This window comes from Octopus sinensis, linkage group LG10 (genome assembly GCF_006345805.1).
Source record: "Octopus sinensis linkage group LG10, ASM634580v1, whole genome shotgun sequence".
NCBI lineage: Eukaryota > Metazoa > Mollusca > Cephalopoda > Octopoda > Octopodidae > Octopus > Octopus sinensis.
In genome coordinates this window covers 53,567,695-53,583,781 of record NC_043006.1, presented here as the reverse complement: position 1 = coordinate 53,583,781, position 16,087 = coordinate 53,567,695, and the positions used below count along the sequence as shown (strand labels likewise).

The following is a 16,087-nucleotide window of genomic DNA, read 5'->3' as shown; positions in this document are numbered from 1 at the left end:
CAAAACTAACGCAGCGAAAATTTTGAAAAGTTCCCCCAGTTCTGAAAAAAATCGATAAATTCGACATGGGGTCGAGAATCAAAAAAAATAAACCACAGACTGTCTAGGGGACGCAACTCAACCTTTTTTTACTCTCAAAAAAAAATTTACCATCATTTTTTTTCTGTTTTTTTGCTATTTTTTGGCTATAACTCTCTAAAAATGCTTTATAGTTATTTCCCTTACAAACCTGAGCAACGCCGGGCGATACTGCTAGTCATCAATACAATGGCTTCTAGAAGACAGGTGTGCCTTCATTGATACACTGTACCTGTACTGTATAAGTGATTTGCAGGGAACATATATCTTTAATATGATATACCAGCATAGTGAATAAAACTTTTAGAGGGGGAGAGAGAGATAAGGTATTTTTAATATAGCATACCTGGTAAAATATTTTCTAAATTTTGTTTTGCTTGGACATAAACAGGCAATAAAGAGAACAATAGAGAAAATAGATAAGTATATTTAGAAGAGAGACAAATTAATATTTATTTATTTATTTTTATTTCATCTTTATTTTTATTTATTCATATTTATTTTTATTTCTGTAAGAAACAAAGCAGAATGAGTTTATAAAATGTGGAAAGAAAAACAAATTACTCGAAATTACCATAAAAGAGAGACAGATGAGAATATGGTGAAGTGTAAGTCAGTAAGGAATTATTGTCTCGCTTTCCAAGGTCATTATTGTATGTATGTGAGTATGTGCATGTGTATTTTTACATGTACACTGGCATCTCAAAAATAAATAGACTCTCCTCATTAAACTGTGGTATCTGAGCAGACACTACATGATGCTTCAAACCTTTTAATGTATTATTAGTTTTCATTTCAGGTTATAGTATATTAATTGTTTATAACAACTAGCCAAACCGCAAGCACCAGAATCAAAATAGTTATCTGATTTTCAAAGGTGTATCATGAGTCAAGCTAAGGGTGGACTTAACTAGTGTAAGATTACACAAAATCCTGGGATACCTCTTTCCACGGTCAACTGAATGATTGTACAATTCCTCCAGTAAAAGAAAAGTATCAGCAGAAACTGGGACCCTTTGACAGGTTCTTTGAGCTGTTGTCACATGGATCCCTGCAATGAGGCAGCTGATGTTGCAGAGCAACTCCAAAAGAGCCAGACCACTTCTGTGTGGTATCTCTATCAGATTGGCTACTTTGGCAGAGCAGCTGGAAGAAAACGTCTTCAGGAAAATATCTAAAGAAAGGAGAAATCTTTCAAAAACAATGGTATCTATTGAGGTGAGTCAAGTTTTGCAATGTTTGCATATGTGCTAATTTGCAGCATGTATATCATGTGACGTGGAGGTGCGTGGCTTAGTGATTAGGGCGTCAGCACCATGATCGTATGATTGTGGTTTCAATTCCTGGACTGGGCGACGCGTTGTGTTCTTGAGCAAAACACTTCATTTCACATTGCTCCAGTCCACTCAGCTGGCAAAAATGAGTAACGCTGCGATGGACTGATGTTCCATCCAGCTGGGAAGCACATACACCATAGAAACCAGAAAACCGGGCCCATGAGCCTGGCTAGGCTTTAAAAGGGTACATTTATTTATTATTATATCATGTGACTGAAGCAGTTCCATGCTGTAGAAGATAGCTGCTGAGGTTGGTAGTACCATGGTAGTTGATGTGTTGACATATTGTGCATTGCTTCACTCTGTATGTGATTTGAAAGCGGCACAGATAAACATGCAACATAGTCTAATTCTGGAACTTATGCTTTACGAGTTCAAGCCAGACCATAATGCTGCAGAAGCAATCAAAAACATTTGTGGTGCAATATGTGATGGCATAGTTATTCACAATAAAGTAACCAGCTAGTTCAAAAAATTTCACTTGGTTTGCAAAAACGTTGATGATCAGGTATGGCCAGGTAGGCCTAAATCTGCAGCTTCCAAGGCCATGCTCCAAGTCACAATAAGGGACTATCAGGTGAGCTTTGCATCTCTTGGATTTATGTCATTTTGTGGTAAAAATATCTCACATTGGTTAGCAGAAAGTGAACTCTTCCATGGCAAGACAACACATGACCTCATACAACTTGAACGACCTGGAATAAACTCCAGGAACTTGAGGGATCAAACTGATACCATACCCAGCATACAGTCCGGCCCTAGCTCCTTTGGATTATTATTTGCTGTAATCCATGGCTCACTTACTATGCTTATGATGCTTCATCAATCAAGAGGAGGTAGGAGCTTCAGTGAAGTTCTTCGCTTTGAAGGATAAGAACTGGTACTGGCATGGGATCAAAGAACGGGTAAAAAGGTGGTTTCAGGCAGTGCAACACAATGGCTTCAACTTTGAATGTTAGGCTGCTTTTGTTGTAAAGCAAATAAGTTACCAAAATATTGCAAAACATGTGACTCATCACAATATTTACTTTTGGGATGTCCCTGTGTGTGCATTTTGTGTTCAGATATATATATGTTCTTACTGTTTAGCTCAGCATCAACTTTCATGGAACAGACTGTTTTGTTTTCAGATACAGTGTATCTGGGATCATATTATCCAATGTGTCATTCCACTTTTGAGGCAGCAGAATGTAATTTAAGAAAGATTTGGCTGCTATTTCTAGCAAGCCAAGTGACCACATAGAGACTTATCCATTGGCTTGAGATATAATCTGAATTCACAGATGTGTACATATATGTATGTATGTATGTATGTATGTATGTACGTATGTATATATATATATATATATATATATATATATATATATATATATATATATATATATACTCTTTTACTTGTTTCAGTCATTTGACTGTGGCCATGCTGGAGCATCTCCTTTAGTCGAGCAAATCGACCCCAGGATTTATAGCTTGTAAGCCTAGTACTTATTCTATCGGTCTCTTTTGCCAAACCGCTAAGTTACGGGGACGTAAACACACCAGCATTGGTTGTCAAGCAATGTTGGGGGGGACAAACACAGACACGCAAACACACACACACACATATATATATACATATATACGATGGGCTTCTTTCAGTTTCCGTCTACCAAATCCTGTCACAAGGCTATAGTAGAAGACACTTACTCAAGGTGCCACGCAGTGGAACTGAACCCAGAACCATGTGGTTCGTAAGCAAGCCACTTACCATACAGCCACTCATATATATATACTATTAGTGACAATTGTATTTTCCTTTTTGGTTTTATATTGCATCTAGTCACCTTTGTTATTTTATATATATATATAAGTATGTATATATCCATATATGTGTGTGTGTGTATGAATATATGTATGTATATATTCTTATATATACATATTATATACTTATATATATATATATATATATATATATATATATATATATATATATATATATTATATATATATATATATATTATAAATGTGTCTGTGTGTATGTATGAATGTTTGAATGTACACAAGTGTGTATGTGTATTTAAAATTATGCATGTATGTTTGTCATTCTGTTCCTTTGGCTGAATAAGTAAGTACAGACACACATATATATCTGCATGTGTAACCAAGGGATGTACAATTGTATGCATAAGAAACCGTGTTGGTATGTTAATCCTCAACCAGATATTAAAGCAATATGTGGAAGTTTTGAGAGATTTAAAAGATTTTTTTTTGTTTGTTGTTTGTTTTACCTTCAAAGTAAATAAGTTAACTTCTGAAAAATTCTATTTTGAAGATGCTGGTGTCGATGATGTTGATGATTATGATGATGATTATGATGATGGTTATGATGATGATGGCTGGGGATAATGGACAGGGTTGGGGTTTAACGGTGTGGTAGCATTATATATTGCAGCAGACTTTCTGTCTGTGTGCAAATCTCGTTCATTTTGCGGTTATTATAAATCAACAGTGGCAGAATGATGACGATGATGATGATGATGTTGGTGTTGCAATTGTTGCTTTTAAAAAGAAACATAAGAGCTAATAACAACCATACAACAACATTTTTACTTTCTTCTGCTGCAGTAACAGTAATGATGGTAGTGGTGGTGGGAGTGTTGCAGCTGCAGTTGTAGCAAGTTACACTTTTAATGTAATCTGCTGCTTTAGTGGCTGATGATGATGAGGTGATGATGATGATGATGATGATGATGAACTATTTTAACAAACAAGTAAGTTTATTTGTGGCTGAGAATATGTGTACATCACATGTGCACACGCACTTACATACATGGAGCGTAATAAGTAGAACAGATTTTAATCTCTTTAGATACAATGTGGAGGCTTAAAGACTTGAAGAGGTAAAAAAAAAATAGTTTAAAACTTAAATGGACTTCCCCACTCTCTTCCAAAACATTATAAAAAGAGAAAAAAATGGATTAAAAAATTACATCTTGATATAAAAATATTATAAAAACAAGCCTCTATTTTAAAACTTATCTAAGTTGTTTATTTTACAAGTTTGGTTTAGTAGCAGAATAGGCAGAAAAGCAGATTAAAATGTTTTACATCAATTAATTATCTTCTGACTTCAAATCCCAGCAAAATCAACTTTGCTTTGGTGCTTCTGAAACCAAGGTGATTCAGTTAACTGCATTCCGTTCCCATAAATTTTTGTCATGTGCCTATATTAGAAAGCACCAGTCTAGAATTGGGGTTGATGGAATCAACTAACTATACCCATTCAAAATTACTAACCAGAAACTATTAATATTATTATTATTATCATTATTCTGTTGCTATATGGTACTGATGTTGTGCCCAGTTTTATTATAGATCCTTTTAAGCCATGGAGCATTTTATACCGCCTGTATAAAAAAAAAAATTCCTGCCCTTCATAGCTCTTCTTATTTTGCACTGAGGACTTTTAGATAAGTCTTATTGAAACTAGTAAACAGGTGTCCTGCACTGCATCTAATCCCAGATTATGATCAAGATTTTCAAAAATTTTTTTGTAATTGTTCTTAAGGTTCCAGATGATAATTGGTGGGATCATAGTTTTGTTAATTAATTATTCCATCTGGGGCTGATAAGATAAAGTACCAGTCAAATAGTGGTATTGAAGGAAATGACTAAACCCCACCCTCAAAATTGCTGACCTTGTATCAAAATCAGAAATAATAATAATAATATAATAATAATAATAATAATAATAACAATAATCGTAATGATGATGAAGAAAGTAAGTATCATTACAGTAGTTGTAGGGGCACTGGGAACATTAACAACCAGATTTGAGAAAATTGTTGGAGAAATTGGGATTGACATGAGGGTAGAACATGTTCAGGAAACTGCTTTACTGAGGACAGTGAAGATTTTGAAATTGGTACTTGGATGTTAAGTATTGTGTGGAAAGAGACCCCGTGAGATCCTTAACAACAGGTTGTTGTCTGGTCTTGAAGAATTAGCCAGAGCAAGTGAATTGAAGAGCTCTGAGAAGTGAAATGGAAACAATAATAACAATTGTTATTATATTATTATTATTATTATTATATTATTATTATTATTATTAACAGCATAGTCATCTTGCTAGAGTCTGCACCGCATTTTTGGATTTGCTTTCACTAAACACTTCCTATTTAAGCTTTTCTGCTTAACTGAGAGGTACCAACTAACTTGCCTTTATCAGAAACAATGAACATCAGAATGCAAATAGCTCCTCCCTACACAAATCTCATCAACCATGCCTTTTCAAAATTTTAATTTTATTATTACTATTACAGAACTATAGTGAAAAAGGTGGGATTTTTACTATGAGGAGGAAGTCCAGTTTGTGTATTGCAGTTCTGACTTGTCAGAGTACTCCAAACATTGAGGGGTTTGCCGACTGACCTTTGGTGTCTGTCATACACACACATATTTCATATGGTAACTGTTAAAGCATTTAATCATGTATACACAAACCATAAAATTATATATATATATATATATATATATATATATATTATATATATATATATATGTATGTATGTAAATTAATGTTTGTTTTTATGTTGAGTTATAATAAAAACAATTTTGCATTAAACTGAAGCACCACTCAATACATTTTGTAAAACACATATTTATTATTCTTTAACAAGAATAGCATTAACATTAATTTTGAAGTTTCAGCCTGATAAACCATCATTGGACAGCCCGATATGATGGCTTTGCAGGCTAGACCTTCAAAGTCACTATCAGCACTATTCATGTTAATGAATAATATATATATATATGTATATATGTCACATATTCTCTAGAGCACAGCTGAAAGAGGAGGAGGAGGAGGAGGCAGACAAAAAGGAATCTTAGTTCAATAACATCAAGGACTGGTCAGGATTCAACACCGCAATTCTATCGCATTTAAGGACAAAGATCAGTGATAAATGCTGACCACTACAGCAGCAAGAGTGACACCCAACAATTGCATATATATTTGTATACATTATTTGATTTTATTTTTTTATATGTCTGTAGGATTGTTATCTGTTCCCAACTTTTGATGTAAAATTTCCATTGTTCTGAATTTTTTTAGTATCGTGTCTTGTCCCTCATCCATTGAGGCAAATAACAAAAAAATATATATATATGTAATTATTGTGGAAAGTATTATTATTATTGTTATTATTATTATTATAATGTTAAAGACTGTAGCCAATGTGTTTGTTAATGTTTGTTGTAGGTATCACACAAAACATACAGATTTGTGTTATTCTTGTGGGAGTTTGTGTGTGTGTGAGTGTGTTTGTGCATGCATGTTTGTGTATGGACATGCATATGTGTATTGTTTGTATGTATTTAAGGTGTGTATTTAGGCAAATGTGTGCTTGTATGTATTAATGTATGTCCATGTATATGTATGTAGTAAAACACATACATGTGTATAAGTGTGTGTGTGTGTGTGTGTGTGAGCATGCGTGCGTGCATGTGCATGTAATGTATGCACATGGAAATGTTTATGCAATACAGATGAGACTCTTTCCAGTGAGAATATCCTCTTGAACTTTTTGTCGATTCATGGAGTGGTTGGCCTGGATGGACAGCGTGGAACAGATGAAGATGAAGCAAATGCTGACAATATTGAGATATAAAGCCCAACCTGCAAGATAGAAAGAGAGAGAGAGAGAGTGACAAAGAGAAGATACAGTAATTACAAATAAACAGGCGTAGGAGAGGCTGTGTGGTAAGAAGCTTGCTTACCAACCACATGGTTCCGAGTTCAGTCCCACTGCATGGCACCTTGGGCAAGTGTCTTCAACTATAGCCTCAGGCCAACCAAAGCCTTGTGAGTGGATTTGGTAGACGGAAACTGAAAGAAGCCCGTCGTATATATGTATATATATAAGTATGTGTGTGTGTATATGTTTGTGTGTCTGTGTTTGCCCCCGCCAACATCACTTGACAACTGATGCTGGTGTGTTTACGTCCCTGTAACTTAGCGGTTCGGCAAAAGAGACTGATAGAATAAGTACTAGGCTTACAAAGATAAGTCCTGGGGTCGATTTGCCAGAAATGGCCCAAAAATGCCTTGTGTTTTATATTCAATCTGGCCAGAGCTAGCCACTCACACCTATCCTACAATGTCATTCTAAATATAGGCAGTAGCATTCTTGTATTCTTTTACTTGTTTACATCATTTGACTGTGGCCATGCTGGAGCACCGCCTTTAGTTGAGCAAATCGACCCCATGACTTATTCATTGTAAGCCTATTTCTTATTCTATCAGTCTCTTTTGTGGAACCACTAAGTTACAGGGATGTAAATGCACCAGCATTGGTTGTCAAGCAATGTTGGGGGGGACAAACACAGACACACAAATATATACACATATATACATATATATATATGATGGGTTCTTTCAGTTTCTGCCTGCCAAATCCACTCACAAGGCTATTGGTTGGCCTGAAGCTATATGGATGGCCTGAGGCAAGGTGCCAAGCAGTAGGACTGAACCTGGAACCCTGTGGTTGGTAAGCAAGCTACTTACCACACAGCCACTCCTGCATCATTGAAATCTTAAAGCTATGAAAGAATACTTGATTTCAAAACAGTATGAATAAATAAGCTTTACATTTGGCAGAATAATTCAAATGCTAAAGGTTAAAATTATGGTATGGAATCGTTACATATAAGAAGTTTAGGAATTTTTATTGTGCAGGATCATAAAATGTGAAATTGGAAGTTGTGAAAGAACCCTCCATCAGTTTTGATGACGTGTATAGAAACCATGTGTAAATGAAATGTATGAGCAAAACATGGTCCCTTGATCACACCTGCAAGGATAATAATGCTGAATAAGAAGTGACGCACTTGTGAAGTGAATGTATAATGATGATGATGATGATGGTGGTGATGGCAGTGACGTCATCTGTCCGTCCTTCTTTCCTTCCTTCCTTCCTCTTTCTCTCTCTCTCTCACACACACAGCTCCCTGTCTTTCTACTTGTCTGTCTCTGTCTTTCTGAAATAAATCACTTGTGGTCTCATACTAATACACTAACACACACTAACACATACAAACACATATACACACACACACACACGCAGGTATATCATGAGCTTCTTTTCAGTTTCTGTCTACTAAATTTATTCACAAAGACTTGGGGCTGTAGCAGAAAACATTTGCCCAAGATGCTGTGCTGTGGGACTGAACCTCAAACCGCATGTTTGCAAACTTCTTAATAAGAATAATGACAGTAATATCTGCACCACTGATATGGACATATATACATCATTACACACATACATACATAGACACATACATACACACACACACACACACACACACACACACACACACACACACAGAGGCAGAGAGCCAGACACACAGACAGAATATAAAGAGATGTTAACTAATTACAGCATGTTGCGTAGTTCACCACTCTAAATATCTCTGCCATTCCATTACCACCACCACCACCACCACCACACCACCACCACCACCACCACCACTACCACCACCACCACCACCACCACTACCACCACTACCACCACCACCACCACTACCACCACTACCACCACCACCACCACCACCACCATTACCACCACGACCACGACCACGACCACGACCACGACCACCACCACCACACCACCACCACCACCACCACCACCACCATCACCACTACCACCATGCTAACAACAACAATACGCACATGTGCACAAACACATACACACGTGCATGTGCACACACTTACACATTTACATACACAGACACACACACACAGACACACATACACACACACGCATGCACTATATGGTTTTCATGTGAAAGAAACTCATTCCAATCCACAAGACTTACCTAAGCTGCAGTTATCAATGTTGTAAGGACTTGCCAAATCTCCACAGATTTTCTTCACCCTCTCTGTGCCCCACCCGGCTGGGTAGAGAATCAGACCGATTATACAGAACAAACCTGAAAATAAAAACAGGTTAACAACGATCAACTGTCTGCAGTTTATATAAGATTCAATATGTGAGAGAGAGGCAGGGATGATGATGAAAATAAAGGAATAAAAGGAGCGAGGAGGAGGGAAATTAAGTGAATTTTTGTGTGTGTGTGCTGGTATTTATGTGTATAGCTATGTGTGTGTGTGTGTGTGTGTGTGTTTGTGTGTGTGTGGTCATATGTATATATGTATGGTTGTCTGTGTATGTGTAAATGCATGTTGTTCTATTTAAAGCATTTTAGTGTGGATATTAGGTGGTTGTAGCATTAAAATCATATAAGAAGTGGTTGGCTGTGTTAAGTGAATTTCTTTGGCTGTGTTGAGTGAAGTGTTTGGCTATGTTGAGTGGTAAATATAGTGGCCAGCAGTGTTTCAGTGCTGAGTGCCTCTTGATACAATATTGCATTTGTATTAAGACAAGCAAGCTAGCAGAAGCGTTAGCATGCCGGGTGAAATGCTTAGTAGTATTTCTTCTGTCTGAACGTTCTGAGTTCAAATTCAGCTGCGGTCTACTTTGCCTTTCATCCTTTCAAGGTCAATAAATCAAGTACCAGCTGTGTACTGGGTCGATCTAATTGACTGGCCCCCACCCCACAAATTTTGGGCTTTGTGCCTAGAGCAGAAAAGGATATTGCATTTGTATCATGGTGTATGTACACACACTACCCCAGCTATCTAATGGCATAATGTGGGGTGTGCAAGATGTGTGGATCATACAGAGTGGCCACTTTATATATGGGTATATGCTGTAGTCAAAGGTATGTTATGTTTTAGGAAAGTGACAGTCAATTTAGCTACTATGCAAGGTGGTAAAAACCCATGCTATGTCTCTGTGTCTATCACTTTTAATTTAGAATTGTTTCAATATTTTTTAAATAGTGATGGACTGTCAGGTAAATACCTTATCTGATGCCCTCCATGATCAGTGCTGTTGCTACTAAGACTAGGCGTTTGTTAGTTGAACATGTACAGAAGCTAAGGTTATGCAAACTTAGGCCTATATTGGAGTACTGTCCATCTGCATGTGAGACAGTTGCACATGCATGTACATACACAAACAGAATAGAAAACATCCAAAAGAAAGCTCTTCTACTGATTGCTTATGATTCACTTGGTAACACATCAAAGCCTAAATCACTGACGTATGTGTTTTATTCCTTGCTACCTCTCCAACTGCTATAACTTATAGCTTCACCTCTTATTTAGTTAGCTGCATATCCTCTCAACTCTGGCTTTTCTAACCCACCTGCCTCTCCTCAGCTTACATCCTCACTATGTCTAACTTCCTCAATCCTGCACAGAACACTTTCCCAAGTCCTTATGCCCCACAACTACAATCCTCAAATGAACCTTAAATGCATTAATGTTTTCCATCAATCTGCAATTATGGGTACGAACCATCTTTCTTTTGACTAATTCAAAACAAGTTAATTAGAGATTTTTTGTAAGGTCATTTAATCTGCAAGAAATAACAGCAACTAACATCCAACCATATTGGGTAATGTTGTTCTATGCACACTGTGCCTCTTGAGGGATGGTTATGGCTGGAATATCTATGATCATAGGCTTCATCAGTCATAATTGATAAACAATCATCCTGTTCATCACCACTTCAACCCCGTTATCATAATCATTGTCATTTAAAGTTTATTTTCCATACTGGCATAGGTTGGACAGTTTGTTATGATCTGAGTCAGTAATTATCTGGAGTTACTGACCTCCTAAACAGGTTATAGAAACATGTCTCGCTTCTTTTGATTCTTTGAAGTATAACATTTATATAACATTTCTTTACACAGTTCTTTGCATTTTTATTGAAATCTGTTCCATCACATGGTTTGCTTCTCCACATTCACATACGATTGGGCTGATCTTGTAGCCCCACCTGACCAAAGAACTTTTGATCATTCCATTCTTGTTCTCAGGTCGTTGAGTGTATTCCTTCCACTGACTCCATGGTGCTTCTGAGCCAAGAGAGCAGTTTTCAGCAGAGGGGATTCCCATCTCAATTGGAGGAGGATTGTTCTTAGGCTTTTCTATCCAGAGTTGGTGTCTGGTTTCTTCTCAAGATGTCAGAGGCTGGACCCTGGTTGAGAAAACTTCTTAATTTCAGTCATTAGATTGGAGATTGATGTATGGAAGAGATGATGCTTATCACCAATAGCCTTTGTCATCTTGACTTAACTGGCCACTTCCCATCTAATATCAGCTGGGTTGTGCCATTGAGGAGGTGCCGGTTGTGTAGTGTTAGTGGGTTTTATGCAACCAGTGATCAGATGGTAGGTGTTATTCAATGCAGGCTCAAGGTAGACAGCACAGGCACAATGCTTCAGTGGTGTTCTAAACCATTTAATGTTTAAATGGTAGATTGGTTTTCTGATTCCTGAAATGAATGAATAGACTTGAGTCTTTACAGGGCTGACATCTTGGTGGTTACATTTGTAATAATTATAGTAGTTCAACTAGTGCTGAGATGAGGTTTGTTTACAACTGCTTCAAATGTACTCTCTTGGGATGTTACATAGAGATTGTCAGGGTAGATACCCTGCTCAGTTTGCTTGCTCATTGGCTGGTCATTAATGTAGATGTTATATTGTATTGAGCCCAGTACACTCCCTGGTGGGTAATCAATTCTGTTGTCATCACTAATGGTGTTGCTTGTTGTTCATGACAACAAAGAAGGAGGGCCCTTATGAGGTCTGATAGTGTCAAGTCTTTTGCTACTCCAGGAAGAGGTGGTGGTACATAGCACATGTTGCAGATGGATCATCAAATGTGGCTCCTATTATCAATCTTTTCCTGAAACTCATCCTCAGTATTCTTGTTGAAGAATGATGGCTGGTTCAACAGCAGGGACAAGCCTGTTAAGAATCAGATGCTTAAATAGTTTGTATGGGTGACATGGTAGAGAGATTGAATGAAAGTTCTTTGCATACACTGGATCTTCATCTGGCTTGAGAAGGGCATTAACCCTGGTTTGCCTTGAGATCTCAGGGAGGTTTTTTTTCTTGGTATGCACTTGTTCATCATCTTCATGAACTCAGAATGTAAGGAATCAGAAGAAATGCTGACACAGAATTTCATTGACCCCAGTGTTCAACTGGTACATATTTTATCAACCTCAAAAGGATGAAAGGCAAAGTTGTCCTTGCTGGAATTTAAACTCAGAACATAAGCATTTTGTTCTGTTTGCTAATGATTTGGCCAGCTTGCCACCTTAATAATAATGATAATAATAATAATAATAATATAATAATAATAATAATAATAATAATAATAATAATAATTTGATATGAGTTCCCCATGTTGCGCACATATGGCTGTGATGCATGTGCCTGGTGTACCCTTATCAGATGGGTAGTCATGATGGGTATACTGGGCTTCGTATATTTTACCCCAGTGTCACTTTGATTGCATGCACTGCTCTCTCACTCAATAATAATAATAACTATATTACAAAATTATAATTAATTTACTGTACACAGTGATCTTCTTCCAGTTTTCATCTACCAAATTCCGTCACGTGGCATTAACCAGCATAAGTTTATTGTATGAGACACTTACTATGCAGTAGGACGGAAACTGAAATGACTTAGCTAAGAAACAAACTTTCTAACCTCACAGATGTGCTTGCACCTGACAGTGATATTTTTGTGTCACATGTGATTTGCAATTGTGAATAATATGCATTTGTGAGTGATTTTGCTTTATGAGTGATATTATTTTGGGAGCAGTATGTGTTTATGAGTTTACATAATTGTGATTGATGTGATTATGAGTGATATGTAATTGTGAATTATATGCATTTGTGAATGATTGTTTTATGAGTGATATCATTTTGTGAGCAATTTGTGTTTATGAGTTAGATATATTTGTGACTGATGTGATTGTGAATGATATATACACTTGTGAGTAATGTGTATATAAGTGATGTGCACTTGTGAATGATACATGTGTACAAATAATATCTATGTGGTAATATCTAGGTTGACTCGAACACCTCTGCCTAGATAACAGCTGAAGAGTTAAGATAAGAAAGGTGAATAACTCAATAGTGGAATGTAAAATTGGAAATTAAAGAGAGTTAATTTGATGTTTTATATTGCGGAGATTAAATTCCTCTAATATAAGAATGAATGGAATGTAGGTTTAGGGAATTAGAAAGGAAGAATTTGCTATTGAAGATGAAATTTTGTAGAAAAATGTGTTATATTTACAAGCTGTCATATATACAGGCAACATCTGACCACATAATTATAGTCTCAACAGGCATGGTTACATTTTTAAGAAGTTTTCTTTGCAAGTACATGGTTCTGTGGGATTTCATTGCACAGAACTTTGCTCAAGTGCTATGAAAAATATTTAGAGTGGACTGACCGGTACCTACTCTCTGTGTTACAAATGTACCATATATTCTTGACTAGTGGTACTTAACTGTCTTCTACTGTGTGATTGGTTTACTATTATTATTAACCACATAGTAGGAAATAGGCAGATACTGGATAAGTACCACATATATTTGACTGTTGGTACCTATCTGTTTCCCACTGTGTGATTGGTTTACCATTATAATTAACCGCATAGTATGAAATAAGCAGGTACCCAGTCAAGTAGCATATATACTTAACTGGTGGTATTTATCTGTCTCCTACCATTATAATTAACTGGTATCTACTAAAGTCTAACATTGAATCATTGATATACCTAAATACATTACTGGTACTGAATTTATCAAACATGAAGAGGTAAATGGTAAGGTCAATCTTAGCAGAATCCAAGAGAGAAGGAGTTAAGTACCATGAAGAATATAATGCAGTATATCATTTAATATGATACTTCTCTGTTTTGTCTGGTACATAGTGTACTATTTATACCATTTAGTGCAGTACTGTACCATATACTGTACTACTGCACCATTTAGTGTGGTTACAGACCCTTATAGTATGGTAGTGTGATAGTGTACTGTACAGTGTGGTACTCTGCTATTTTGTGAAGTACTGTAATGAATTTGTGCAGGAATTTGTGCTAACAGATGAATTTGAAGACCTTTCCAACCTGTGCTAGTATAGCATAATGATTATCGTTTTGAATGTGTTTTGCTATCTCTCCATCTGATGACTATTGTTGTGATGAGTGATGATTAGTGATAATAATGATAATGGGTGATGATGATGATGGTGATGATGATCATAGTGGTGGTGATGGTGATGATGTGATGGTAGTGATGATGGTCATGGTGATGATGACGGTGATGATGATGATGATAGTGATAGTAGTAGTAGTAGTAGTAGTAGTAGTAGTAATAGTAGTGGTGGTGGTGGTGGTAGTAGTAGTAGTAGTAGTAGCGATGGTAATGACATTGCCAGATGAATTCGGAACATGCAGACTTTTTGAACATGAGTTCTCAGAGGGGGAAAATGGTGTAGAAAGAGTTGAGGGCGTGAAGCTGAATGGATGCAGTGGGATTAAGGGTGGATAGGTGAAGCGGTTTGTAAGCAGGGGAATAAGATAGGAGGGTATAGATCTGCATGAATGAGAGATGTTGAAACTTTGGGGGTAGGGGTACAGATGTGAGTGATAGCTCAGAAGGTTTATTTTGGGTTAGGACAGATAGATAAGTACAAAGGCATGAGAATGTGTGATACATGGGTGAAAAGGTGAGGGTGTGACAAGAGAAGAAAGTAAAACAGTGAGATGAGGAAAACCAGGGATGGAAAAAAAAATGTAATAAGTTCAAATGAATTTGGAAAATCTGGAGAAAGATGGTATTTTGATGGCTTTGTGGGTGGGGCTGAAGTGATTGAAGAAGGGTGCAGGTGAGATAGAAGTAGGAAGGCAGAAAATTGGGAGGGAAAAGTAGCGCCACTTCCACCACCACCACTACTAACTGCTGTGGGAGGGAGCATAGAGGAGGAAGAGATGTGAGTTGGTAAATAGGTGCAAATAGTATGAGATGAGAAAGGCAGGTGTGAAGAGATGTTTGAGATGGAGACAGGAAATGTGTGGTGGAAGGGAGTGGTGTAAGGGTGAAACAGGGAAAGATAGGATAGAGAAATGGATGGGTGTGGATGATAAAAGACACAAGAAGAGTAAGTGGAGTAGGTAGGTGATGGATGAGGATAGTAATCCTAGGAATAAGAAATGGAAAAAGCAACATCTCTTCCTCCTATAAGTACAAGCGATGGAGCCACTATGTGGTCACTCACATCTGCTAGAACAGGCATTCAATTCTTCTCCTATCACATCTTGCCATCTTAAAAAGAAATGTTGGACAAACTGGATAATGTAGTCCCAGAATCACAAGGTAATGTGAACCTAGATATATATGTGGAACATCTATGCCCCTCACTATCAAAGGGCGAGTAGTTGCATGTAGAGGCAAGCCGTTTTATTCAATCTTGGGTATACAATCAGTACTGAAAGTAGGCTCAGTAATGAACTAATTACAGAATGAACAGGGCCATCTGAGCCACTGTGGAACAGCTAACGCATTAGTCCAAATGAGATGAAAATATGCCATGAAATAAAAATATTGTCTACCTTATTGTATCGAACAGAGTTATGGATGAATACTGCAAACAGGTAGAAAAACAACAACAAAACGAAGAAAATCTATGAATTCACAATGAAATACCTGAAACACATTGTATATATCACCTGGGAAAACAAG

The 16,087-nt window shown here is 36.9% G+C and overlaps 2 protein-coding genes across 2 annotated transcripts in view; one reads left to right on the top strand and one right to left on the bottom strand.

The window, feature by feature from the left end:
• Positions 1-16,087, top strand: part of LOC115216362 (histone chaperone asf1b-B-like) — a 295,828-nt gene that overhangs the window by 34,685 nt on the left and 245,056 nt on the right. The window lies entirely within an intron of this gene.
• LOC115216790 (LHFPL tetraspan subfamily member 2a protein) overlaps positions 3,662-16,087 on the bottom strand; it is a 44,478-nt gene continuing 32,052 nt past the window's right edge. The window contains exons 3-4 of the mRNA XM_029786363.2: positions 9,270-9,383; positions 3,662-7,071 (exon numbers count right to left, since the gene is read on the bottom strand). Of these exons, the coding sequence (XP_029642223.1) occupies positions 6,929-7,071; positions 9,270-9,383 (257 nt within the window). The 3' untranslated portion in view covers positions 3,662-6,928. The remainder of the gene's footprint in view (positions 7,072-9,269; positions 9,384-16,087) is intronic.